Source organism: Lepidothrix coronata, unplaced genomic scaffold, assembly GCF_001604755.1.
Source record: "Lepidothrix coronata isolate B3197 unplaced genomic scaffold, Lepidothrix_coronata-1.0 Scaffold104, whole genome shotgun sequence".
Lineage (NCBI taxonomy): Eukaryota > Metazoa > Chordata > Aves > Passeriformes > Pipridae > Lepidothrix > Lepidothrix coronata.
The window spans coordinates 349,504-377,315 of NW_016690284.1; the positions used below are offsets into that span (position 1 = coordinate 349,504).

Below are 27,812 nucleotides of genomic sequence, written 5' to 3' on the forward strand. Positions count from 1 at the left end.
GAGGTTCTAGGATTTCTGTATTAGTACAAAACATCGTGTCACACACGCACGCCCCCCTGCCCTGCGACCACCGCCTTTCTCCCCCCGCCCCGCTCCATCCCCGGTCCAGGGATGCTCGGTCACAGGGGCCACCGAGACATGGGGGACCACCGGGCTCTGCTCCGAGGGGAACACACGCCCAGGCTCCTCCCTGCCACAAACAAAGTGATGCTGAGGGACAACACCAATACAAGTCACCCCACGGCCACCGTCCCCACCAACAACCACCGTCCTTCAACTAAAACACTGACAAAGCCCAATATTCTTTCAGATTATTCCCCCAGTCTTCATATGAAACACAGGATGAGGAAGGAAGCAGGATTTATACACTGGCCTCTGCTTTTTTTTGTGTAGAGGGCGGCTAAGAAATGAACCTGTCACCTCTTGCCATTTATTTAATATTTGGTGTTTGCAGAAGCACCTATATCCCCTGGATATTTTTTTTTTTAATCATCCTGACACTGACATCCGTTGTTGCAGTTCATACAGTTTTTCTTCATACTGTTTTCCACAGAATCAAATGCGAGCTACACTTGTGATATATTAAGAGCTCAGGGGGAAACCCTTTAGTTCTTCACAAGTTGTGAAATTGTTTTAACTCTGAAAGATTACCAGCAATCATCACTAAAAAAAAAAAAACAAAAAACAACAAAAAAACCCACCAAAAACCCCAAAACAAAACAAAAAAACAACAAGAAAAGAAAAGAAAATTGAACTCCTCCTTTTGGTCACAGAGCAGAAAATTTCTGTTTTGCCACCACACAGCATCAGCTCCAGAGCAAAGAGTTTGGGAGTATTAAGCACAACATGCCTGGTGGCTTCAACCACAGACATTCAAAAGGTCTAATCCACTGCCAAAGAACAACCCCTCAAACCCCTGAAACAGATTCACATAGAAAAAAGGTAACCCCCTGGGCTCCAGGTGTCCCTCTCCAGCTGCAAGTATAGAACTTGCACCAGCTGCAACAAAACATCACTGGAAGCAGTGTGGCATCGCTCATCTTTGTATGATGATGGGTACTGAGAGACTTTAGTTCAGGGAAAAAAAAAAAACCAGTCTAAAAAAATCTAAAGTGCTTAAGGCAATTTTTCATATCCCCATTTACTAAAAAAAAAAAAAAAAATGGACTAGATGTTAGCAGCAAAATTTGACATCTGTGCAAACTATTATATAACAAATCCATCCTTTTAAGGGTAAAAAATCACATGTTATGTTCATCTAGGACATCAGTTAAACTAAAACTTGCAAGTCACAAGTCACAGTATAAAACACTTCAAGCTTTTCTCTAACTAAATGTTAAAGAAAAAATTACATTTTTACATTTGTGCATATCAAATCCACCTTGCAGGTTGCACTACAGCTTGCTGAAAAAAAAAAAGAAGTTTATAATTTAAATGCTCTTACATAGGGCTGGAGATTAGTCATAGTTTGCTCTTACTACACATTAGCTTGTTGTAAACATCCCCTTTCCTTCCAAAAAGGGAAATTTAAAGAGGAACTACAGCTGAACATCCAAGATCAAGCCAGTGGCTGGGTGGTGTGAGGAGATGTCAGCCTGTTCTGATGTCTGTGTACCACAGTCCTAGACAAGAACAGGCCTCAAAACTGAATTCCCAGCAGCTGATCCCCTAAAACTCCCAGTCAGGTGTCCACTGCAGTAAAAAGAAAAGGATTATACACAGATTATTGGGATAACAACATCTGCAGAAAAATGCGTGAAACAGATTCAGACACTTAACTAAGAACCATGTCACCTTTGAGTATCTTTGCCCCAAGATCCCAACCACTGAACTTGCAGGAGAAAGTACAGATTAACTGGGAATTATTTTGTACTCTTCTCTGCAAAAAGAGATTACAGGTAACTGTTCACAATGTAAATAATTAGAGATGCTCAAGTTCCAGATGCAAAATAAACACTAAGGGCTCAACCATCCTGTCAACTTCATGATTTCTGAAAAAAAAACCCCACAAACTTTATAGTTAATTTTCTTGTTAATTTTAACTTCCCACTGAACACCATAGCCAATTTATTAGAAGTTAAATTTCTCCTCCTCTTGAGAAACTGTGATGGACAGAAATGAACCACTGATAATAATAAGATTTAACATAATTAGATGTTCATCTTTTTTATGGGCTAAAGGATACACATAAGAAAAAAGTACATTGGCCCAGGAGGAAAGGAGCCAATTAATTATGGACCCTTATCAGCATGAATTTACACAACAGTTTTCAGGTGATACCAGGAAACAATCTTCAGTTAGGAAACAGCTGATTTAAATGTGTACCTGAAAACTATTTCTAGGCTCTTGGACTTGATAAGAGGGAAGAAAACAGACTTAAACAATCTATATGACATCAGTAATTCTCACTGACAAGCTGAAATTTTCCATGAAGAATGTAACATGATTTTTTACTTTTTTTTTTTAGCTCTCTCATTATTATGAATGATTTGACTATTGTTACTAAGCTTCCAACTAAGAACCAAGGTGATAGAACACCCTGGCTCAACATTTCAAAAGCCAAGAGAGGACCCAAAGCTGAGAGCTTTTGACAGACTGGTATCATCCTGTAGCTTTAAAAAAAAAAGCTCTGGATCTTTTGGTTCTGAACCTCTTCTCCAAAATACTGTCTGGCTCAATGACTGGGTATCATAATGTGTCTTCATTGAGGACATAAGAATGCTTTTAAATACCTATACATTGTTACATTTTCTGTAATTTGTGACAAACAGGAGCTAATCTCAATATACATGATTTATAAATGAATTACTCATGGGAAATAGGAAAATATTATATTAGGGGGAAAAAAAAAAAATCACAGTCTGCTCTTACTGTTTCTTCATATCAGGCCTACAGATACTTTTAATATTCTTCTGAATTCATGCTGCTGTGATATTTTACCAGGCTAAGCCAGCAAATCAGTATTATTTCAAAATGTATGTCTGACATCACAAGTTCTAACAGGAAGCCTAGTAATAATAAAATACATAATTAAATAAGTTGTATTAGGAGAGCTAATAAAATGGTATTTGCTATATTCTTCATAGAAAAATAACATCTGCAACAAAACTAATATTTGAGTCCATAATAAAATTATTAAATACAGTATTAGAAAAGTACACAGTTACAGCTTTTGATTTCTTTTTCTTTTTTTTTTTTTAAATAGGCAACAGTTCAGTTTTCTGACATTTGTCTGGATTCCCAGTAGGTTCCTAACACTTTAGCCTCAAACCTTTGCGCTATCAGTACCCAGGCCCTAAACAGCAGAAGGTAGCAAACCCAGTTTAATCCAATGCTCACAAGCTTCTGTGAGTAGTAGCTACACAGAAAAAAACCAAAATTCAGCAATAGAAATGTTTAACAGACACTACTAGGCAACATTGTTTAGGCTACTTGTTGAGCCACTCAATCCATTTTCACTTTTCTGAAAGGTTTTCACAGCACTTGGCACCTGCAATCCAGTACTCACTGTGAGACCTCCACACCAGATCTAAGGGGAAAAAGAAAAATCTACATTATGGACTACATACATCTCTCTCCTCCCATCCCACAAGCCCCACAACGGAACTAACAAAAAAGTTATCCTGCAGCTCTACATCTTCTCTCTTGCTCTTATCACAGCATTCTGTAAAGCATTCTAATCAAAGACAAGCTAATTTTTAAGTCGACAAAGTCTAAGATGCTTCACATACTATGCTTTATGACTGTAAGTTTATAACTAAGGCTAAGATTTTATACAAAAAGACTTGCTCCTAATAGGAAAATTCCTTTGAAGGCCAATGAGCCAGCAGCAAGTACTTCAAATGACAATGAAAAGCAACAACATCACTATGCTCCAGTGTCTGAAAGCAGTGCTTATTTCTTCCATGTCATGCTAAAGCTATGTCAATGTAAACACAGTACAAAAAAATCTGTTTTATTTTCTAAAATAATGTTTTGTTTATAATATTATATATTTTCTAATATATTGTTTATTACTTTACTAATATATTATTCATAATATTATATACATATATGTATTCATAATATAATATTTATGAAATTATATAGTTATAAAATATTATGTTTTATTTATAATATATTATTTTGTGTTACTTAGGAACTGACTTAATGAGTCAGTCTTAGCAATGCTAGAGGGAAGGCTAACACATTCCAACATTTCTGAAGCTAAACTTGTCCCTGTGTACATGCAAAGTTCTACTGGAGTGCTACTATAAGCACCACATGAAATCAAATAGAAAAGAGTTAAACATCTTTTAAAAATTACTAGTCAGCCAAAACCAGTGCTTCCAGTTTCCTTCTTGACAAAGCAATTAAGTCTTTGGTAAACTGAATTCAGTGCTAAAAGCTGAACAAAATTTTATAGATACTGACCATGAAGCCTGGTAGTAATGGTTGGGTAAATTTAGTCCTGAAGGTGTGTAACAGCGCCTTTGAGTTTGCATTGTAAAATGAGAGCTGACCTAAGAGAAAGAAAACAAGTTGGCATACAGTTTAAACATAAGCATTTAAACATGCTTAGATGCTGTTGCTGTCTAACTTTTACAAAAAAATGATTCTTTCCCAGGGAAAGGTTTCCAGAACATGCTAAGTACAGTCCACAAAACAGAAAAGTTCACAATTAGTAGCTCTGTCACACAGATGAACTCAAGTCATTCGACATTACAGGAATTAGAATACAAACAGCTCTGGGCCTGTGTTTTCACAACAGACTGTCATTCTTGCAGTAATGCACTGCTTCAGCCCTGTACTGCTCCAACTCCACACAGACAGTCAAGTTTTTACCTCCATCCCCTAAGACTGTAATTTACCTCCATCAAAGTCACAGTATACTCCTATTCTGTCAGGAACAGGTATATCAAGAGTCTTTGCTTTATTATTATGTTTTGCTGAGAATGTGGTTTGCAGCCAGTTGTTGATATGGAGGCACCAGCTTGAATTAGTCTTTCCCAGCTGGTCAAATTTCCCTGGGTTTCTGTATGTGACTCCCACGCTGTAGGATTTGCAGTCCTTCTGGGCTCTCACTTCCCAGTAATGCTGTCCACTCTCAACAGCAGTGTCTCCTACCAAAGAAATACATTTAATTGCTGTAATTGAGTGTACCTTACAATGCTGCCTTCCTAACAGGCACCAGTGATGTCTACTCTGTTTTACTTGAAAGTGAAGGCATTAAAAAAATCTGAACTATAAGGATTAACAAAAAAGTACAACAGAATATAAATATAAAAGACTAATGAGACTGTATTTATAATTCAGATAACACATATTTAACACCAATTTACATTGAACAGCAGTGAAGGTCAGTCATTAAAAGCTTTGTAATAAAGAGTTTCAACAGACCTGAAGACACTGCAGCACAAAATTCTGGTGTTTTATGGGCAAATGGGGCAGGACAACGTTAATTACACAGCCTTGAACTGCCACAAAGTTTCCCTCAAATTCTTGCCTCATCTGCCCTTTCCACAGCATCACACCCCCTAACAGAGCAAACAGGTCCACCTTACCCAGCACTGTGTAGGATTCACCAGCAAAGCGATCCCTGCTGCCCCTGGCCGAGGCTCTTGGGCTGTTGGTGGCTCTCTTCGGAGATGCTGCATTGCTTCTAAAAAGAGATGAAGCACTCAAGATTTGGACACAGCTACAGAATAGCACATGTAAGTGTTCCCGAGTCAGTAAGAGACACGCAAAGCTACTGAAAGGACACACTAGTTAAGCTGCTTAGTAGCTCTTAACAGCTCACATGCACAAGGACTGGGAGGGAAGAGGTGACAGACAGAAAAATAATACAAGATGTTGTAACAAACAAAGTTCAAAGGCAGCTGAGAACAGACAGGAGTGAGGGGAAAAAACACACGTGTGGCGCATGGTTTGAATGAAACACACTTTGTGCTGGAGAATATTCTAACGAGCAATCAGTTGTATAAGAGAATAATTTTAACCTAATGAGGTTTTCAAACTTTTTTTTAACCTGTTAGACCCTCAAAAATAATTCTCAGCAATTTAACCATTAAACCAAGTGAAGGCTATCTGCAATATTCCTCAGTAGCCAGAAAATCACATCTGATTACTATTTTAAAGGCAATCAGTAGCAAAGAATTTTAATTTCTCAGAAATAGCTATGCAGTTTTGAGGTTAATTTCATTGACAAAAAAACCCCGAGTAAGTACAAAATCAGTCTCTGAAATACCCTTGATAAGGAATTTTCAATTTTTCATCTCCTGTAGTCTACAATACATTAGCCTCAGAAGAGTTACCACACATAAGAGTTTTCTCTCCAAGTTATCCTTCAGCTAATATTTGGTAAAGCTATTTGCTACACTTTAACGTCCACTAATACAGCTTGTTTCCTTTCCACTTCGCTCAATGCTAATTTCAAGTTTTCTGGAGTTATTTTCAAATAGCATTTCAGAAAGGATTAGAAAGGGTCCCTTTTTGCTTAATACCATCATTAAAATAAGGTCACATGGGAATCAAAAACAGAGAGATATTAAGCTGTCATACATAATTATACTAAAATCTAGTTCATGACCAGGTTTGTTCTATTCCAGTTACAGAATTCTACAAGAAATCACTTGTGATGATGAAAAAGTCGTTCATCACCATTCACCACATAAATTTGACAACAGTGATCAGAAGACACCTATGTTTGTAAACTGCAGACAAGAGTTACATGAAGGGGGTAAGTGTAATATTGTGCAGGTGCACCACATCAAGGACTTTTAAATTTCGTAAAAATGGGAGATACTGCAGTTTACTTACCAAATAAAAAGTTAACAAGTGATAGCATGGGGGGGGAAAAAGCAAAGCCAAGAATTAAAGCATAATTTCAGGAAGAACCATCACTCTTTGCAGATTGCATCCTTCTTCAGGTGCATCAAGCATCTTCCACTCACACTTCCAACAAATGCTGCCCAAAATTTTCTATTAGATCCAGTATAAATGAGTTATGCAGAAAGCAATGTGGCCATTTAGAGAATCACCATAAGAAAAAAACACAGGTACTTTGCTAGTATTTTCTCAAGGTTAGGAAAGCATTAAAAGGATATCAATATCATTTATTTTGCTCATGTCTGTAAACAGCCATTGCATGTGCTTTGTCCTATCAAAATCTAATAGCCTTTAAGAATTGAGAAAATTACATTAAATATTTGACATAAAAGCTTCAAAAAACAGGTTTTCAGTTTTGGTTCTTTTTTTTTCCCTCACAGTGCTTAAGTTTCCCTTCCAACAGGAAAAGGCAGCAAATTTTATAGCAGTTTGGTGCCCACTTTCCAATACAGCACAGTCTTTAACAGGCAGTAACTGACACATTTCTTCCACTATTCAGTGGCCAAATATTCTTATCTCATGGGTTTAGGATTGCTTAGGATCCATTTCAGCACACAAAACATACTCCAAGCAATATGTATCCTCTTTTAGAGAAGAAAGGTCAAGGAGAGAGATCAGAAATCATCCAGAGGCTTTTTTTCTAGTCTAATAAGTTACAGATAATTAAGCATTTTGTTGCCATTGTGTGTTTCCAACCCTTAAAAATTATGCATTAAAACAATTATAGTGCAATTTTTTCCCCACCTACTATGGAGTCAGCCCCAAAAAATTTTCCTTCTAATGCAGACATTCCACAGATGCTCTTAACGGGGAACAAAAGCCTCCTACCAGAATAAAGCTCATCTAAATCTCCTGTTAGAAAAGGTAGGTCTAAGTTGTAAAGTTGAACATGTGACCATGTCCTTCTACCAAAGCAAAGGCAAGAACTAGGGAAGCGCTTTACAAAGAGAGGCCAAAGTACAAGATTCCCAGAGCTGGGCAAATAGGAACACTTCCAAGACACTTTTAAAATTCAGTTTAGCAGAAACTGATATGCTTTGTGTAGTGGAACTATTGACACTGCACAACTTCAAGAGCTTGTTTTGCCTACACAAGCTTTTCTTTATTGCTGATCTCAAGTCAAAGGTAGATCTGCCTGAGAGATAAACACAGGGGAGTAACACCTACAAGACAGGCATGTCTTTTGTCCCCTCAATTCTAAACTACCGAAAAAAAGTAAGAGCAAAAACAGGAGAAATAATCTGTCAAAAAGGAGTTTTATTAAAACAAAAGAAAAAATTTTACCCTAAAAAACCCACAACTGCACAAGGAATAGGAAAATATTTTACCCAACTTTAAAATCTCAAAAAAGATGCTCTCTTATTTGAACAATTGGCTCTGCAATTAGAATTGCTATGAAGCCTTTTACATGTCATCAGGCTAAATTTCATCTTTTTTTTAGCCTGTAAAAACATCTACTTCTTACCCTCTGATGTCTAGTAAAAGCTACAGAACAAGTTCAGATGGAAAGAGGTTTTCAGATTCAAAAATAAGAACCAAAAAAATATTTTAAAGTTCTCCAAAAGGAGATCTTTACCACATTTGTAAAAAAAACATAGTGAGTCATCCTGTAAGTAAGCCTCAATACGTCTGTAAATAACAGGGATCTTTGTATCAACATTAAAATACATAATGCTCTTCCAACTATTGCAATTTAGGTTTCATACACACTAGGATGCATCCTTCCAGAAAGGCTCTCTTCCAGTCAGTGGAAAATGTATAATAAACATAATCTCTACAAATCCAAATTAAACTTTCAAATAACTTCTAAAAGCGTATGTCCAGTTACTAATAAAGGCTATTAGATTTGTTTCTCATGACATCAAGCAAAGGAAAGTAGCATAGATCCCCAACAAAACTAGGTGCTAGATCCTAGGAATAAGAGGTATATTATCACCTTCTATTGCTCTTCAGCAGAGGATTCTGGCCACTGTCGACAGAAATAAGTAGGCATTAAAGAACCATTCAATTACTACAGTAAATTATCCCCATATTTTAAATGCCAATTAAGGGACTGGGGCACAGTCAAAAGACAACTGGGTTTGCTCAGCATGAGGAAGACAAAAGCTAACTGCTGTCTTTAACGATGTAACAGGAACAGAGAAGATCAAGCCAGGCTTTCCTCAGAGGGGTGCACATTGAGAGGCACTTGGTACTCATTGCACCACAGGAAATTCCAGTCAGGTATCAGGATATTCCCGCCCTCCCATGAAGGTGGCCTGGAATAGAGGGCCAGTGAGTTAACACATTCATCCACACATCCTTCATCCTTGGATATATTAAAGGCTCAGCCAAGAGCAGACTGACCTAATAATGTTCTTCCAACAGTATTTATTCAGTGATTCAGAATAGCACACATCTAACAATCTACCACGAACTCAGCCACTTTCACAAGAGTTATGTTTCATTATTCATTATCTTTTGCTATCGGGTTTGTTTAATTGGTACCTTTCCCTCACTAAGGAGGGTTTGAGATAACATCAAACACTTCAGGGTGGATGTGCCCTGAAGGAAGCTGCAAGCCACAAACCTTTCATCATATTTTCTCTCCCACTGTCCAGCTCAGGAGGAGAAGCAATAGAGCAGGTGGGTGGGCACCTGGTGGCTAGCCAGGGTCAATCCACCAGATCTACAACTTACTTCAGAACCTTGAATGATAAGCCCAACAAATGTATTTTTAAAATATTATTTAACAACTATGACACAATTCTAGCCTCCGCATCTGTGTGACAGAAGGGGAAAAAAAAAATTAAAATTTCTTCTGGAGAGAGATTTCTGAATGAAAATTCCTTTCATGTCCCGCTGTCCTCAAGTGCTTTAATTCCCCCTTGCCCTCCAATTGCCAGAGGAAGTATTCCAGACATTTACAAAACAGAGGTCTTACCTATTTTTATTTTCCTTCCCTTTTATTTTTTCTTGACCTTTGCCTCCAGTGGGATCCCATTCAACAAAGGTGTCTTCAACTTTCAAGTTCAGGTGAGATGAAGTACTGTCCAAACTGAACAAAAATGCTGGTCAAGATAAAATAGAAAACAGTGAAATGGCATAACGCTCTCTCCCAGCAGTGACTATTCATAGAAAATTATATAAGGAGCAGGAAAAATGCAGCACAGCATTATTAGATGTAACAGAAAAATCAGCTTTTCAGTCTGACACTTGTAATCAATGTAAGGAGCCCTTCAAATAAAGCCCATCAACCTACTTTCAGTACACAGGTTACAAAGTAAGTATTATCATCTCTAAAATGCTTCAGAGTCAGGAAGTAAATTCAGCTAGTCCTTGCTGCTGCTGTTTACAGCCTACTCAAGATTCTTATAATTATGAATTTCTTAAAAAGGAAGGCTTATTTTCCATGCTCGGCAGCATTGATTCTCCAACAAGGTGTTTATGATTTATAAGGACTTCAAACTTGGGGAATACTCAATAGACAGGGTAGCACATCCAGGTAGACAATGCTGAACTGTGAAGTCAGCTGCAGATACAAGAACAGCAGAGGATTCATGGAGCAGGAAGAGACCTGGTATTTGTGGCAGCCAAGCCCTTTGTGCAAGAAAACAAAACTAATACAACAGGCAAAATTCCCTAAAGATATTTACAGACTGTTCTGTAACTGTCCTAATACCAACAGATATTGCAGTTTGATTCTGAAAAAAAGTATACTTTAGATTTTTAAAAGTTTAGAGTTCAACAGTACACAGATAATCACATGGATGAGGAAGCTGGTTTTCTATGGGTGGATTAATAAAGAAAGTGAACTAAATGTTCACCCATAAATAATGAAAATAATATAGGAAGTGTGGTAACTGCCCAAACAATCAAAACCAGAATTACTTTTCTGTTACTGGAGTAGGGAATGTAAGTGGCTATTAAGTGGATAGTATGTGTCTGACAATGACTGTTTTTAAGAGTATTAAAGTAATTTTAGGAAAGTTATCAGAATGCCCATTAGCTCATTCAAACTGCATATAGCTTTGTTCTTATGAAATAGCTTCCACAAGTAACAGAATTTACATATAAATTTATATAGTTGATACCAGTCATTTTGCCCTTTACATCACAGACCTGGCTGTAACTCAAGCCACAGGATCACTATCTCCACCTTAAGAGTTAAGACTTGTGTTCTCTCACAAAACATCACTTTCAGGACTGCTAGTTTATTTAAAAGATGATGTTAGGAAGCCATCCTAACAGTCCTCACACCAACCAATTTTGAACACAATGACTGTAAACCTTTAGCAAATTTGAAGTTGTTTATTTTTTTTAATATTGACAGTGGTTAGAATCTAGAGCTACAAAGTAAAAAACAAACAAACAAACAAAAACCCCCAACCTAACCCTTTCCAGCCCCTTCTAGTTACAGAAAGCTGTATCTGTCACTAATAACCAGATAACTACACCAACTGTTTAGATGCCCCAAGAGTCATTCATCCACAACATTCATTTTTCTCTTGCTGTATGCTGGCATGATGTAGGAGCACATGGCACTGTCAATCCACAATTCAAAGCAGCCAATGTCAAGCTCTGCTGGAGAAAGTTGACATTATTATGCCATTTTTCAAGGCCTGAATGCTGAAAGCGCAGCTTTGTGCCAATATGCTTCTTAATCCTTTACAGAGATGGTTGTTTTCCCTATTACTTAGGATGTGTTTCAGCAGTGCTTGTTCAGAAGCAGATTCAACACACAGGTTCATAAAGAAGGCAGAAAAGTTTAAGTACAGGTTTTTCACTACAGCTAAGGTTAGTCTTTCAAATTTTACCTTTGGTTTCCAGAGTTATGGGATCAGAGTATTCCCCTGCTACAGCTTTGTTGCAAGCTTGTACTCTAAGGTTCATGTATTTTGTATCAAATTTCAGACCTAAAAAGCAAACATTTAGAAACCCGGAATTACATTGGTTACTGACAACTTTTACAAGACTAAGGCCTATTCCATGCAGCTGTCTTGCATTTACCTCAATCTGCAAAAAACATGCTTAAATATCAGCACAAACTTTAGTTAACACAAGATTTTTTACAAAACCTCAAAGTCAAAATGAAAGACAGAGCTATTACTGTACAAAGCACCCAAGACTAATGTGATATAACAGAAGCTTCATTACATGCAGAAAAAGGGGTATTTTGTAAAACTTCCAAGCATAAAGAGTTATATTGATAGTCTGGTGTTTGGAGTATAAAAGGCCTTTACCTGATAACGTGTACTGAGTGGCTTTGATGTAGTTGATCACTTCCCAATGCTGTTCACCTTTTAGTCGAGGGAGCCCATCAAAGTTGGTTTTCCTGTACTCCAGTACAAAGTGATCAATTCTGGGGTCTTCTTCAGGCATCCTCCATGATACTGTTACGCAGTTATCAGCAACCATACATGCTGCTACATCTATCTCTGGAGCTTTAGGGACTGCACAAGCACACAGATCAGTTTAAAGACGACAATGGGTATTTGTTCTCCTTGGATTTACAGAATCTGGAAGTTGCCCCTGGCCTAGTAACACTCCTTCCTTTACAGGATCTGTTTCATTAGCAAAGCATGATCAAAGACTAGGCTTATTACTCATTTCTTCTATTTAACATACATTTTACTAAATGAGAAGTACACATGAGCTCTAGAGTGACCATCTGTATCAAATCTTCCAGATGTTTGTTTTGTCTGTAAGTTAGGCTGACTCCCTTCTGGAAGCAGCAAGAAGGACTTGCTAGAGTAGAGTGGACTTACAATTATGAATCTACGTTTAGAATAAATACTGCACAGGGAGAACATTAAAAAGCAAACTTCTGTTTCTGAGTCTTTGGAAGGTAAGTACATCTGCAACCCCCACACAGCATCACTTATATTTCCTATAAAATCACTATAGTGATACACAGTGATACATAGTATCACTATGTCTATAGTGATACACAGTATTTCCCACTATCCACTCCACAGTCACCTAGTTTTCTTTCCTTTTCACCCCTTGTCTTGAAAGAAGGGAAAACAATTCCAAAGATCCACTAAAGGCTGAAGTTTTGTTTATATACAACAGAAGTCTATTTCCAGGAAATCAAGGAGCACTTCAGTCTGTGGAAAATATTTTGCAAAAGAAGGCATTTACATACCATTTATAGTGTCTAAAGTACATTCAAGGAAGACTTTAGCTGGAGGAAGTAATAAAGACTTCTTACTGTTTGCGTTTTTTGGAGGAAGATTCTGCAAAAAATCTTTTCCTTTGTTTCAGCATTGATAAAAGCTCGAAATACACATGAGAGTGGCCTGCAAGTCACTGTATCAAGCAGGAGCATCAAAAAAGGATAATCCTGATGCATCTGTGGAACTGATAGACCTGCAGACTTGTTTTGGTCAAAAATCATCTTTTCCTACCTCTCAGGCCCTTAACTGTGCTTTCTATAGAGGTCCCAGTGACCAAGTCCTAATTACATATACATTTGCCTTTATGCAGTTTTCTGCATAACTATTTCTTGAACAGATTGTTATCCATGATTCCCCTTCACAGCGACTGATGACAATCAACTTCACATCATTTATGGTTCAGTCCTTTAGAGATGTGTAATTTTACACTCTAGATACAGACATCTCCTAGAGCTACAGCAGGTCTACTACAAGCAGAAGGCCTAACTCGCTTTATGAACGCTACCTTCACACCTTCTCTTCATGATCTCTTCAAATATTTCAAAAGCAGCACTGCTGAAATGCACCCTTTTACCCTCACATCCCTGCAGTTTAAGCCAAGTGGGAATTACACTGAAGCTGGTGTTATAGGTTTAAAATGCCTGAGAACAAATGAGCAGCATAGAAGAGACTGAAAGCACAAAATATTCAAGTCTGCACTGGGACAGTTACATTTCTTCACAGAGGCTTGTGTAGTGCTGTGCTTTGGATTTGTGATGAAAATGGTTTTGATAACACAGGGGTTTTAGTTAATTTGAGTAGCATCAAGTCCTCTTCTGCTTCTCACACCACCCTGTCAGTGAGGGAGCTGAAGGAGCACAGCCAGGACAGCTGACCCCACCTGACCCAAGGGATATTCCAGGCCATATGACGTCACGCTCAGCACATAAACTGGGTGGGGGGGATGTTCAGAGTGATGGCACCTTGTCCTCCTAAGTCCCCATGATGGAGATAAGTTCACCTACACACACAGCTTTTGCTTTACCTATTAAACTGTTTTTATCTCGACCCCCAATTTTTCTCACTTTTACCCTTCTTATTGTCTTTCCCATCTCACCCCGGCAGGGGAGAGTGAGCAAGCAGCTCTGTGGTGTTTAGCTGCCTGCTGGGGTTAAACTACAACACAGGCTCAAGTGTTAATTCCATGCATTTGCCATCAAAGTTATCCAGCAATAATTTGAAATTAATTCAATATGATGCCTTAATAGGCAAAAGAAAAATTAAGATTAGGACAAGCAATTCAGCTCCTGTATCATTAAGTTTAGCTACTTACTCCCATTATTTTTGTCATAAGATACCAGATAAAGAGTCTTACATGTGCTTGGGTGACACCTAGCCTTCAGCATAATTCTCTGGCAAGCAGTGTTCAAACTACCACACCACCAAACGCATTTTCCACTTCCTAGACTAGAACATTAGTATTTCCTGATGTATGAAAGCCTGTCAATGCTCAGTGCAAATATGCCTGTAACAGTTTAAGCTGTATTTGGTGTCTGAGTAATTTGAAAGCAATTTGAAATAGATAAGAATATTTATACCCAGAAAGTCAAGTTTCCTATTTAAAAAAATCAAAGGCCCAAAACAATTTAAATTCCTCAGTATTTAACAAGGAAAATCCATGTATAAGAAAGGTCATACTAAATAATACCTTTATCTAGACACAAGACTTTGTTCATACTTGCTGTTAGATCTTTACACTCTCATTTCTATTAAACAGGTACACTGTGACCTACCCTGCTCCCTTAGCTATGGAATACAGAGCAATGATTGACACCCAGAGTCTAAGACTAGAAGGTAAATTTCTGCCTGGACTCTGGTAGCTGACCACCAGGAATAACACTGGTCATTTACTACACCTGCTACCACATACTGTATCTGCAACATCCAAGACAAACGGGCAGAGATGTAAACTGATGCTGATCCTTAACAGATCTGGATCAGTGACCCAGAAATGGAACAACCTGCACCCCTGCCAGCATATTCCTGTCAATATATTCTTGGTAACAGTCAAGGGCAAAGTGTTCTAAATAGGGAAGCAGTATGAATAAAAAGACATTAAAGATATATACTGGTCTAATGCACTGTCAGGAATAGATGCATCAATACACATTTTGTATTATGGTAATCATTATCACAGCACTAGTAGACTATCTCTTTCCTATATTTCAAACCATTTCACCACTCTTGAAAGTGACATAGTAGTTTACATTTCCATCTGTAACACTACTGCAGAGGAACAGGACTTTGGAGTGTCACTGAGCATCAAGAGAAACTTCGGATAACTTCGCAAAGTACAGAGAACTGACAACTCAGAAAAAAACATGGTCTGGAAGACTCGTTCTCACTTCTAAGGTCAATGTTATTTTCCAAAATCCTGTCATATGTAGAAACTAAGAAAAAGCCAGAAAACTCTTATCCTTGAGGTATTCAAATTAACATGCAATGAGTAAGAATGAGTTTAGGTACTCTGAAAAAGGGTGCAAGAGGTACAGTTTTCTTTTGTTTGGTTGGTTTGAAGATAGTAAGTTGTTTCATGTAATAACAAATTAAACCCAGTGCATACAGTTTTTACCTGGCAAAAACTTCACAGCCTGAAGCATGCGCTTTTCCAGAGTGAAGTCCACCATCAAATGAGCCATACTGTCACTGACTTTTGGTTTCAGGGAGAGGCGGAATGCTGAAGCCACTGTGACACTGAAGTCAAGAAAGAAGCATTAACAAAATGTATCTTACATTGTTTAAGCCATTTTTCAAAACTGCAATCAGATAACCTGTAACATTAACGTCAAACTACTGATCAAAGAGAACATTTTTCTAACAGATAACTGTTTACCATTTAGCACACTCAAAAATAAACCGTCTCAGTGCAAGCTACCAGTTGTTCTATATTACTAGGCAAATAAATACTAGAGGCAACTAGAGAAGAGCTTAAACCTTTTTACTACTGAAAAGCTTGGATAAGAGACAAAACAAAATCCATATCACTTGACATAAAATCAGTAAGTGTGAAAAATCTAAAGCACCACAGACTCAGGATCATATTTAGGCATTTCTAAACAGCAGTGAACAAGCTGACTATGCTGCTTTCATATCTATGTCTGATTGTATCCAGATATGAGAAATGCTAAGTTGCATTTTGGAACATGCATGTATTAGATCTGTTTTACAAGATACACTGAAGAACTCCCTGAAATTCAACAAAGGCAAGTGCAAGGTCCCACACCTTGACAGGAATAATGCCAGGCATCAGGACAGGTTGGGGGTTGACCTGCTGGAAAGCAGGTCTGTGGAGAAGGCCCTGGGGGTCCTGGTGGACAACAAGCTGTCCCTGAGCCAGCAGTGGGCCCTGGGGGCCAGGGCGGCCAGTGGCATCTGGCAGTGAATCAGGAAGAGCACTGCCAGCAGGTCAGGGACGTGATCCCGCCCCTCTACTCAGCCCTGTGAGGCACATCTGGAGTGCTGTGTCCAGTTCTGAGCTCCTCAAGACAGACATAGAGCTCCTGGATCAGGTCCAGCGGAGGCTATGAAGATAATTAGGGGACCAGAGCAACTCTCCAACAAGGAAAGGCTGAAGGAGCTGGGCCTGTTCAGTCTCAAGAAAAGATACAGAGGGAACCTCATCCCTGTCTGTCAATGTCTGCAGGGAGGGGTCAGAGGGTGGACCAGGCTCTGCTCAGGGGTGCCCAGCAATGGGACAAGAGGAATGGGCAGACCTGATGCACAGGAAGTTCCACCTGAACATGAGGAAGAATTTCTTTGCTGTGCAGTGACCAACCACTGGAACAGATTGCCCAGAGAGGGTGTGGAGTCTCCCTTACTGGAGATATTCCAGAACTGTATGGGCACAATCCTGTGTCATGTGCTCTGGGATGGCCCTGATGGAGCAGGGAGGTTGGACCAGATGACCCACTGTGGTCACTCCCTCCACGATCCATCCTGTGATCCTGTGCTCCCATTTCCACTTCTGAAATCTTAGCTCAGTACTTGCTCTGAATACTCCCAAGATAATTCTGTACTCCAACTACACTACTAAAAATAAGGACAAGTTTCTAGAATAGTTCTCTGACTCTGAAGACATCAGGCCATGCAGAAGAATTTGAATAACACCGATTCTGACAGCACACAGGTCCCAAATTTTGCTTAAAAAAAAAAATAAAATTCTTAACTATAAAGTATTATACACACCACAAAAGTCAACTGTAAATATCTCAATTTATTCTACACCCACAGATGTGCGGCATCTTTAGAATACCTAGTTCATATCACTCCCAAAGTCATGTACTGGTGAGGTCATGTACTTCACCAGCATGCAAGAGAGATTGTGTGCTAACCACAGATACACCAAACAATAGTGGAAAACAAAAAATCTGGTAGTGAGGAAGGGGGAGGAAATATCAAGTTTATTATTAAAGAGATACATATATATATCAGGAGTGACAAGCTCTACAATTTTGGGACACAAGACTGAACTGAATATCATAAAAGACAAGTCAATTGATTTTCCAAGACAGGGTTCATGTTCTGAAATTCTGTACGGGCTGCCTGGCACATTCCACTGCTCAGCCAGATGGGTAGAGTAAATCTCTCCTTAAGGAAAAATAATCCTCTGATTAGCAGTAGAACACCAGGGAGCAGTCGGCTTCAGACAGCTTTTTAACTTCTGTTTAGACACCAGTCTTAGAGAACCACAAAGGATGAGGTGATACAGCATTTCAAGAAACCAGAAATTACTACTGATAAAAAGTATTAAGATTCCCATCACTGCCACTATCCACTTTCCCTTTGATTTGATAAGGACCCTAAATCTTTACCCTTGAAAATGCAAAGTTTTATTTCTCTAGCAATTACTCATTTTATACAGCACTTAAGAGAATTTAGTCCCTAAGACCCTTCCTTGAAAAACCTGTAAATTGAAAGACAAACTATTTGGTCCATAAGAGCAACATATGCTGAAAGCACCCTGTCAGCTGCCTTTCAAAGTATTATGCACATCATAGTAAGCTTTTTGAACCAGAAGGTCAGACTCTTGGAATATAGTTAACATTCTTCTAAGTGGAGGAAAAATGGCTCTAGCATTTATTTTGAAACAGTAAAGCTTTGCTTTTTAAACAATAGTTTGAAAACACAGCTCAAAGAAAAGCCACCAGAAAAAATAATTTCACTGTCCTTAGTCAGAGTGATGTCACCAGAAATATTTTAACGGCTACAAGACTTCTGACATTCAGAAGGAAAATTAGCTAGCAAAAGTCCTTAAGCACTTTAAAAAATAGAAAAAGAACAATATTTTCTCACAACTTAAAGGGGCAGAGTCAGCTTGAAACATCATTAAATTTCAGCCATCAGGTATTAATAAGCTTATTATTAAAAATAATTTTTATATATATATATATATATAAAGACATAATCATAATAGCAGTAGCTGATACAGAGCTCTATTCCCTTCATTAAAACCTTCTATTAATTTAAAGATATGAAAGGTCAGGAAAAATACTACATGAGCAGCACAAAAGTTTTTAGTTCTCTCTCAAGAGTTGTGGTAGCTAACACTTAGGGAAGAGTCAACAAATTTGACTTAAGCTGACTATGGCCCTTTCAAAATAAATGTGTTTTCAAGGATAAGATTAATTCAAAGACAGAAAAGTGATAGATTTTGTACTGTACCTATCTTTGATCTGTCTGGCAGCCTTGATGCATGTCAGGAAGAAGAGAGAGAGAAAGCAGTTAGTATTTCCATGCAAGTATCCATGGCAGTAACATGCAAGAAGGCTGAGAACCATCTCCGCTGCACTGCTCAAATTTGAAGATCAAAATGAGCTTAACATTTTTATCAAAACAGATTGTCCCATTAAGCACGTTAATAGCATGGGTTAGCATGGCAACAGCATCTCACCTGAGAAAAAACCACTGATTTAAACAACCACACCAAACCAATTCCAAATTGCTCAACTTCCTGGGTGTCCTTTTAACTAAACTGATGAAGAGAAATCTACCCCCCATCACATTTTAAAGTAGGTACAGGACGAAGTCAGCAACATTTAGCTACCATGGTATTTTCTGTGAAGTTATGAAGTGCTTATTAGTGGTATGTGACCAAACATGGCTTGTTTGGCTACACATCATAGAGATGTGTGGTCTGATAAACAAGAAAAACTAGGACTTGCTCTAACTTTTACTATGAAAGTTATTAAACTCTTCCAACAATACTTCCTAAACATTGTCTCTGTGTGTCACTATTAAAAAATGACAGAACATAGTTCTTCCCAGCACTTAAATGATACCCCCCAAGCAGATGCATAAGCGGTAATGACATATTTCAAAGATAAAGACTAACTGGCATTTAGAAAGACAAAAATTCCTGTCCTTCACAAAGAGGAGCTACAAACCTAAAACAAATGTTATTGCTGAAGTAGTGATGGCCTAGTCGTGTCTGTTATCCATGACTGAAGCTAACATTGCTACTTGATGCAGTTGCCATGCAGCTGAACTGGTTTTCCTTCCAAATAGGAGACAAGAAACATCAAGTAGCTTTCCAGTTTGAAGTCGAAAGTGGAGAACTTTCCAGTTTTTCGCTAATTACAAGTCATGTTCAATTAAAAAAAAAAATCATGTTGTCCCTGCTACAAAACCAACTGTATATTCCAAAAGTGGGAAGCAGGAAAAAACCAAGTGTTTAGAAATAATTTAATTAAAGAGGTAGTTTTATTTTACCTCAAAACAAAGTTATTGTAGAAGCTATGGGCTGATTCTCCTGTATGACAGCTGTAGATAAATACAGCTACTTCACAACACTCCTAGAGTATCCAAAGAAAATCTGTGCCAATAGAAGAGCATGGGCTGGAGCTTCCCCTTCAGGAACACTTGCTGTTCTTACCAGCAGAGTAATAAAATTGTCTGCCTAATAGCCTTAAAATGCCATATCCAAATGCACAAGTGCTAGTTAGTGTAATACCAGTATCATATCCTAGATGGTAAGAGGTCATTGAATTGGATTTTGGTATCTTAAGCTTCAGATGCCAAATCTGAAAAGACTTTCCCCCCAGCTAACACTCAAATAGCTTTCCTTAGTCTATTTGATTGGAAAAGAGCATTAGAGATATCTGAAACAAAACACCTTACAATAAAGTCTACACCACACTCTGCATAGAGCAGACTTTATTTTTTTACACATCACTGTGACAAGACAGAAAGCACAACTCCAACTGAAGTCCTAAGAAAAATGCTCAGCTTAAGGAATTGTTGCTCTTCAAGCCACATAAATCAAAGCTTACACCCAGAAAGCAGGACAGCACACAAACATGCTGCCAAAAGCTAAAACTAACACAGTAAGACAGCTTTCCTCCTCACTCTTTTAACAAGATTTGTGTCCTTGTTCCTGCTAAAATGCAGGAAGGAAAAAAGTAATTTGGCCTTGCATTTGGCACAGCTGATCCCAGTAGTACGACAAGGGTTACTGTAGCAAGCACTAGTGTACTGATTAAGTGTATGCGGGGAACTGCTTCATTAACTTACAAGCATATTCTTCCAGTTAGATACACGTTACCTGATTTACAAATCTGCTGTGGTAAAGAAAAATTATCTGTATTGGTATCACAATGCAAGGCCCAAATCCAGGCTCTTGTCTACACAAATGTGTTGGAAGGTTTTGGGGAATATACCGAATTCAGTTTCAAACTAAGTTCTGAACTGAATCTAGTTTTGCAAGATCATTCAGCACAGCTGCAGAGTTCAAGATCCACAGTTTGCATTAAGTTCTGCAAAACAAACATCTTATCACCTACAGACAGAATCCAGAGACTGCCTGCAAGCATCATAGATCAGCACTGGGAATGGACAGGTCACTTCAAGTGACTTCGAGTGCTGGCCATCACACATTTTCCAAGTCTTTACTCAGCTTTAGAGAGATTTATTTCACCTTCACTTCCTGATTTCATCAGTGCAAGTTTGCTTAACAATGGCAGTTGTTCAGGAGAAGGCATTGCTTTCCTTCCCTGTTCACTCTGAATAACAAGAAACCCCCTTATTTTGTTAGAAATTAGTCTTGAATAAAAATTCAAGACTGTAGTGCTTGACTTGGCTTCTTTAACAGAGCAATAACTGTATTTTTATATGCCTCTCAGCCTGGGGGTTCTTTCTGTGTGTTTGTAGTGGCTGGTCAGCTGTCAGCAGGGTCCTAGTGTGTGTGAACGAGGAGGCTGACTGCTGGCCTCGCTGTACTGGCGGTCACCGTAGTGACTCCCAGGGGCCATATGTGTACAGAATGTTTTATAAGTACCTGGATACCCCGTTAGTAGCCTGGGGTTGTCTGTGTTTTCAGTGCCTCTCTGGAGACACACTATCCATAATGCTGCTGATGCTTTTGAGAAAGCATGCAGGATCACTCTTGAGGAGAAAAGACAACGCAGAAAGATTTGTGCCTTATACCACCTAAGGAGTCTTTCTGCTGTGCCTTTTGCAACCAAACGTGCCTGTCTCGTATTGGCCTTTTCAGCCACCAGTGCGCTTGTAACAAACGTGGGTAGAGCCCTCCCCAGATCTTCGTTCGCGAAGCCTGGCCATGATGATGCCTCTCTATCCTTACTGTCAGTACAGCTGGTAAGTTTACAGGGTCCAGGAGAGTAATGCAAAGGATATTTCGAATGGAGATGGATACCAACATCTGCCTTACGCCCATCTGCTCAATGTTTTCTACCTCTAAGAGTTTCGCAGGGTTCTTTATGTCCAGAGACTGCACAGCAATTTCCAGCAGCTCTTCAGAACTCTCCAGGGCATGACTACACTGGCTAAGCTGATCCTGAAGCAAAAACAGAGAGAACAATTTGATGTATTCACATTTTAAAAAGTGGTTTATGAAGTACCAGTCCTAGAAACTACATGGCTTTATTATGCATTTATAACAACTTATTACCTTATATAATCAAGGTGATTACCTCTGACACAGCATGCAACCAAAACTTCACTGTGCTTCACAAGTGCACAGTGACACATGCCACATCCTACAACTCCAAAGGGGAAAAAGCTGGATAGGTGGTGAAGTCTCATTTAAAAGCCAGATTTAATTTCAAGGCCTGTTTCTCTCCCCCCCCAAAAAATAAGGGTTTCAGAAGTAAAGAAATAAACACTTATATTCTTGTGCATTACAATTTCTATTTACAGAACTGCATACTACTGATCTATGAGTGACAGTGTTTAATGTAGCAGTAGCTTTAAAAAAGGCAATGACTTTATCCTCAAACAGCTCCAGAACTGTCACGAGACAATCCTGAAAATCAATATTGCTATATGACAGATGGGAATAGCAGAGGAACGGGAACAGAGGAAGTTTACAAATGTAGTTATATAGTTACCTGCAGAGCTTGAATTTTACGAGCCTCTTCTTGCTGGATAGTGTTGGCCATACTCCCCTTCATCTCATGCAATACAGAATACAGACCATCAAATTCTTCATCCAGCTCACTGATTGCATTGGAAGAGTTTACCTAAGAAGAGAATTGAAAATGCTGTTTACACTGGAAACAATGAAAACTAGCCTTTTAGTATCTTAAGCTTCACATTATTTGCCCACACATGTTTTGCCATGACCACTAGATACCTTGTGACTGCCCCTCAACTTATCAAAAGGGAAAAAGCACTAGGAATGACGGACAAATCCTAACCAGACTCTACAGGGGGACTCCAGATGCTGACACCCATGAAAATTCCATGATACTCAAACTTGCACAGAACCAGCATACCTTGTAGCTTTGTTCCATATCAAAAAAAAAGCCTTGATTTCCCTCCTACAATTATACATAGCTTGCTAGATGTTTGGAAGGAGGCAGTTATCCAGTTCCACGTAAAGTGATTTCACTTCATACTAAAAGCTGCACTCAAGACATCAATTTAAAGATTTGCTGGACAATTTCCATATCTGCAGTTAACGTGTCTCAGCTTTACCATGAAACAACTTATAGCTGATTGACAGACTAAAAGAACCTAAATCTCATCCTCGTTTAGATGCTTTAACAGCTAAGCCAAACTTTCAGCTTAAGCCCAACAATTTGCAACTACCAAAAAGTGAAAGAGCAAATAATATTCTCTCAAGTACCAGGATGGGCTCATTTTTCAGCTTGCCAAATAGAGTAGAAGTCTAAAAAACAGAGTACTTCCATCTAACAGGAGTCTGAGATCTTGCATCAGAATCCAAATTCTCTCTTCCACACAAATTAAGTTCTACAACAGCTTTTCTCGTGAGATGCAAAACCATCACACCTTTTATCTAGAGACAGACTTCCAACATGCAGTATTTTGAACTTGATTCTTACAGCCTACCCCTTAGACGCTATCCAGTTTGGGACTAACAAAACTGGAAAGGTGCTCCCCTCTCAGCTACAAGCTATGAGCCTCAATACATATGTACCTGAACATTTGATATTGTATGGTTCAGCATGTCGATGAAGTTGTGAATTTCATCATTTTTGTTCACTAGAGTACTGACAATCCTCTGCAGAGTCTCCTAGAATTACAAAAACAAGTGAGAGAAGTTGTAAAATCAGCTCGTGATTTTTTTGGTCATCACCACTTCACCATACATGAAAACTCATCATACACATCCCAGGCATGGCAAACTGAGCTTGCGTTCTGATGGGATCAGGAAATGCATTTTGTTAGAAAAGGGAAAGGATACCACAGGTCTAAGAAGTATTCCACCAAACTGAAGATGTCCAGGTGTTAGTTTGAGGGAAATCGATAATACTCCACTGTTCCACGTTTTGCTAAGCAAGTCACCTACACCAGAACACCTCTGGCACACACAACTTCTCCAGATGAGGAAGGCAGTGCTTGAGCAACAAAATAGAGAACTAATAAAGAAAATTTAAAAAGCTGGTAAAAGGTAACATAGAAGAAAAACTAGCATTTCACAGTGTTGAAAGAAACAAGTGTTAAATAACTAAGCTGACAGTTTATTCTATATACAGAAATAAACCTGTAACAGTGATCTGTACACTTATTCTACAAGTGGCAAAATAGTTTGGTTTAATAGACTTATATTCCAACTAAAAGTGACCTCAAAGAGGAAAGTTTTCTGAGAGCGCAGAAAGAGAATCAAGGTTATTTCAGTGACGTACTAATCTAAATGTTCAAAAAGCAGTAGATTCAGCTTACAAAGCACATACAAGCAGGCAAAACTATCAGGGACATCAAAATGTATTCTAAATTATTTAATACTACCAAGTCTAATTTTGTTGAGTTGCCAGTCACGTATTCTAAGAATTTGACAAAAACACATAAGTGTGTGGTACTTAAGTCAAGTAAAGCTCAAAGCATATCACCATATGTAAGAAAAAATAAAGGACAAGGTGAGGAAGCAACTAAGAATTTTCTGTAATTTTACTTCAGGCTGGTTGATAAGAAGTTTCAGAAGCAAATTGAACTCTAATATGCTAAATTTGGCTCTTAAAAAAAAAGTAATCCCTGTCCTAATTATAATTAATAAATTATTAATCAGCTGGACTCAGAGTTTCAATAGCTCAGCCTAACACTGTTACTTGACAACATTTAAGAACTCAAGGCATGGAGAAATAATAAGCATGCTTTAAAAGCAGCCAGACCACCAGAGAGATATTGCAGAAGTTCCTTCCACAAGCAATTCCTTAAAAACCATGTGCTGTTTAGATCACATTTGTCGCTGGAAAGCAAGAAGAATATTTTATCCTTTCACAACATCCACAGTGAACATCAACATTACATCCAGTACAAGGAACTTCTCCCCTACTCCTAAGACATGCTCATTCCTCAGAAGAATTCTGATCCCTTCCTCAGCAGTTTACAACAAATCTGTAATGAGGTATTTACTGCTACCCCAGCCCACTGCCTGTTTTCTGGTGTCATGCTCACAAAGTTAAACCACTGACAGAGGAATCTGAAATTTTAGTGCTTTTAGCACAGGTGTTGATGGTGTTACGTGCAGAGGTAACAGACCAGCTGGCAGTGGCTGAAGCCAGGACTCTCAGAACAGAAACAAGACCTTGGCTTCTCTCAGAAACAAGAGTACAGCAAGTCTTGACCACTTCATTACTGAACTTTTTTGTTGTCTGGTGAAAACTGAGCAAGGCTAAAGGCAGTTTTGTGTACATTAGAATGGCAGACAAATCACCATTGTCCAACCAGCTGCTTCTGCATTCACCACTGACCAGAGGCAATTGTTTTCACATGCCAGATAGCCTGGAGATAAGCCTTAGATCCTATGAGCAGAACTGTCAATTTGGATGAACACAGAAACTCACAATCCTCTTTCAGCAAGGATCTTAGAGCTTATTCAGTTGAAACACATGGGGAAAAAAAGTCTTCTTGTATATAGTGCTGAACAATGTTGTTAGGTTTTAAAGCTACACTATAATTAAAGAAGAAGATCTATGTGTGAGGGAAATTTAAAAAGCATTCAGGCACACAAAAATATAGCAGCAATTGGAAGACAGCTGTCCACTTCTAGAAGCATAGAGGTCCCTCATAAAAGTTAAAGAGTAAACTTTGATAAATTAAACAATTACAGCAGTTCTGTTTAAGAAGGAGCTATCAACTTGCTCAAGATCATATTGAAGGCTTATAACCTGTTTGCATACAGAGCAGTTTCTGTAGCAGTCTTGGGCCTAGGACAAAATTGTGAGACATTTTAACCTTCACGTCCATATCAAATTTCAAAGAGGACATGCTTACTTAGCCTCCATTAATTTAATTTTCTGCACTTGTTAACACATTGAAGCTGCCAAAGTTTGAAGGAGAACTTCATACAGTGCAGGTGACAGTAGCAAATTTAATACTGTTAGAGAAAGTATTGTAAAATGTGAGATCCACTGCAATTTTGTTACTGTATTCAGAACCTCTGAGCAGCACTGAAATTCAAATATGACTCCGTTCCAAAACAATCACTTAGGGCACCCACAACAGCAGCCCTCATTTACTTCTCTTCCAGAGAGACTAATCTCACACAGAGCAGGCAAAGGCAGACAGACTCAAATTCACATAGTTCCTACCAGAAGTACACTTATTGCCATTTCACATCCATCTCAGCTTCCAAAGCATGTGTTCAGAGACATTAGTTGCTTAGCATAAATAAGTTTTAAGGATAATGAGTTACACAGAGATACAATACTGTGTGATCTGGCATATTGCTTCCTTATCATGAGCAGCCGGATTTGCTGACCACAAACTGTGAACTCACACCAAGATCTGTTGTCAGCTGGAACAGAGTTAATTTCCTCAGTAATTTTCCTAGTAGCAGGCAGAGTGCTGGATTTTGGCTTTAGGATGTGAAGCATACAGATAAAACACTGATGTTCTGGTTGTCTTTAAGTAACATTCACCACAAGTCTGGGGCTTTTTTAGCTTCCCATGCTCTGCCAGCGAGCAGGTGCACTGGAAGCACAAACCAGAAGACTAGGAAGATACAGTTATCAGCAGAAACTGTAACTCAGCAAGGTAAGAAAAGTGAAGAGCCTGCCTGTGTGGATACAGAGAAAGAATCTCAAGACGTGTCAGAGGACTCCAGACTAAAAATCAGCACCAGACCAAGAGCACGTGAGCATGTGCAAAGTCATCAGGGTACAACTGTGAGGAGATGCCTTTGTTTTGGGACTCAGCTTAAGCTGACCTGCTGCTGTACCACTCTCTTAAGGGATTTATTTTGATAAATCTGACACCTGAAGACTTTATTATGAGGCTAAGCCTGAAGAAGCTGTGACTCCTTGAATGGTGTGAGAATGTTCAAGCAACAGCTTCTCCTCTCACACACAGCCTGGCAGTGCACAAACACTTAACTGAAGTATCAAACATCCCTAATTTGTAAGTTTCAAGCCATCAATAGCGCTAAGTCACTCTGACCCCACTCACAAACCAGTTTCTAAGCTGAGGAAAGCACAGTCCTCACGGAGACAGTAACAGAAGCCCTTTTGCACCAACAGACTGAGAGCCAAAAGGCTGAGTCACAACTTTTTTCAGGTGAACATCATTTTTAGAAAGCCCCAAATGCTGGCCAGTGATTTCCCCAAGGGGGGGGGGGGGTGATAGCAAGTAAAGGAAGAAGGGAATTGTAGGGTAGCAGCCACCGGGAAAAGAAACGCCACAAACGCTTTTATTCATTAATTCCCTTCAACTCTAGATTGCATCAGTGGCAAACAGAAGGGCTTATGTACGCACCATAATCACTTATGACAGGGATACACAGGGTGAAAGGGCTCCACACCGCTGCCGCACTTCCTTACAGAACCATAGGAATTGTTGGGGTTGGAAGGGACCTCTGGAAATCATCCAGCCCAATCCCCCCTGCCTAGGCAGGGTCACCTCGAGCAGGTGACACAGGAGCGCGTCCTGGTGGATCCGGGATATCTCCAGAGAGAGGGAGACATTCCTTGTCTGCAGATATTCCTTGCTCCCAGGCGGGGAGCGAGCAGACTCGAGGAAGCCTCTCTGGATGCGCATTCCCCGAACTCCTCCCTTGCGCCGCTGTCCTCCCGTACAACTCCCTCTTCCACCACCCCTCCCCAGGCAGCCAGGCCGAGGGTCGAGAAACGCCAACACCGCCGGGAAAACCCTCCGCCGACACCTCTCCAGCCCCTCCTTCCCCCCCACCGCCTCGGCGCTGCCCACCCGGCCCGGCCCCGCCAGGACTCACGCGTTCCTCGTCCATGGCGGCGGGAGCGACGCGGGCGGGGATGCGAGACGGAGGGATACAGGGATGCGCTCCCCCCCACTCCGGGATAAGCGGCCGCGCGA

The 27,812-nt window shown here is 39.3% G+C and overlaps 1 protein-coding gene across 4 annotated transcripts; it reads right to left on the bottom strand.

Moving 5' to 3' along the window:
* Positions 1-27,812, bottom strand: FSD1L (fibronectin type III and SPRY domain containing 1 like). Of its 4 annotated transcripts, none has more exons than XM_017823641.1 (14): positions 27,712-27,812; positions 23,461-23,556; positions 22,409-22,540; positions 21,754-21,855; positions 18,726-18,748; positions 15,637-15,758; positions 12,090-12,299; positions 11,664-11,762; positions 9,791-9,917; positions 8,804-8,836; positions 5,544-5,641; positions 4,851-5,102; positions 4,414-4,502; positions 1-3,529 (listed from the first exon to the last, which is right to left on the bottom strand). In XM_017823641.1, the coding sequence occupies exons 1-14, from the start codon at positions 27,724-27,726 to the stop codon at positions 3,410-3,412; spliced, it is 1,518 nt and encodes a 505-aa protein (XP_017679130.1). In that variant the 5' UTR covers positions 27,727-27,812; the 3' UTR covers positions 1-3,409. The 4 variants fall into 4 exon arrangements, with proteins under 4 accessions (XP_017679130.1, XP_017679129.1, XP_017679132.1 ...); XM_017823640.1 differs by having other exon boundaries at positions 21,715-21,855; XM_017823643.1 differs by lacking the exon at positions 8,804-8,836 and having other exon boundaries at positions 5,544-5,638.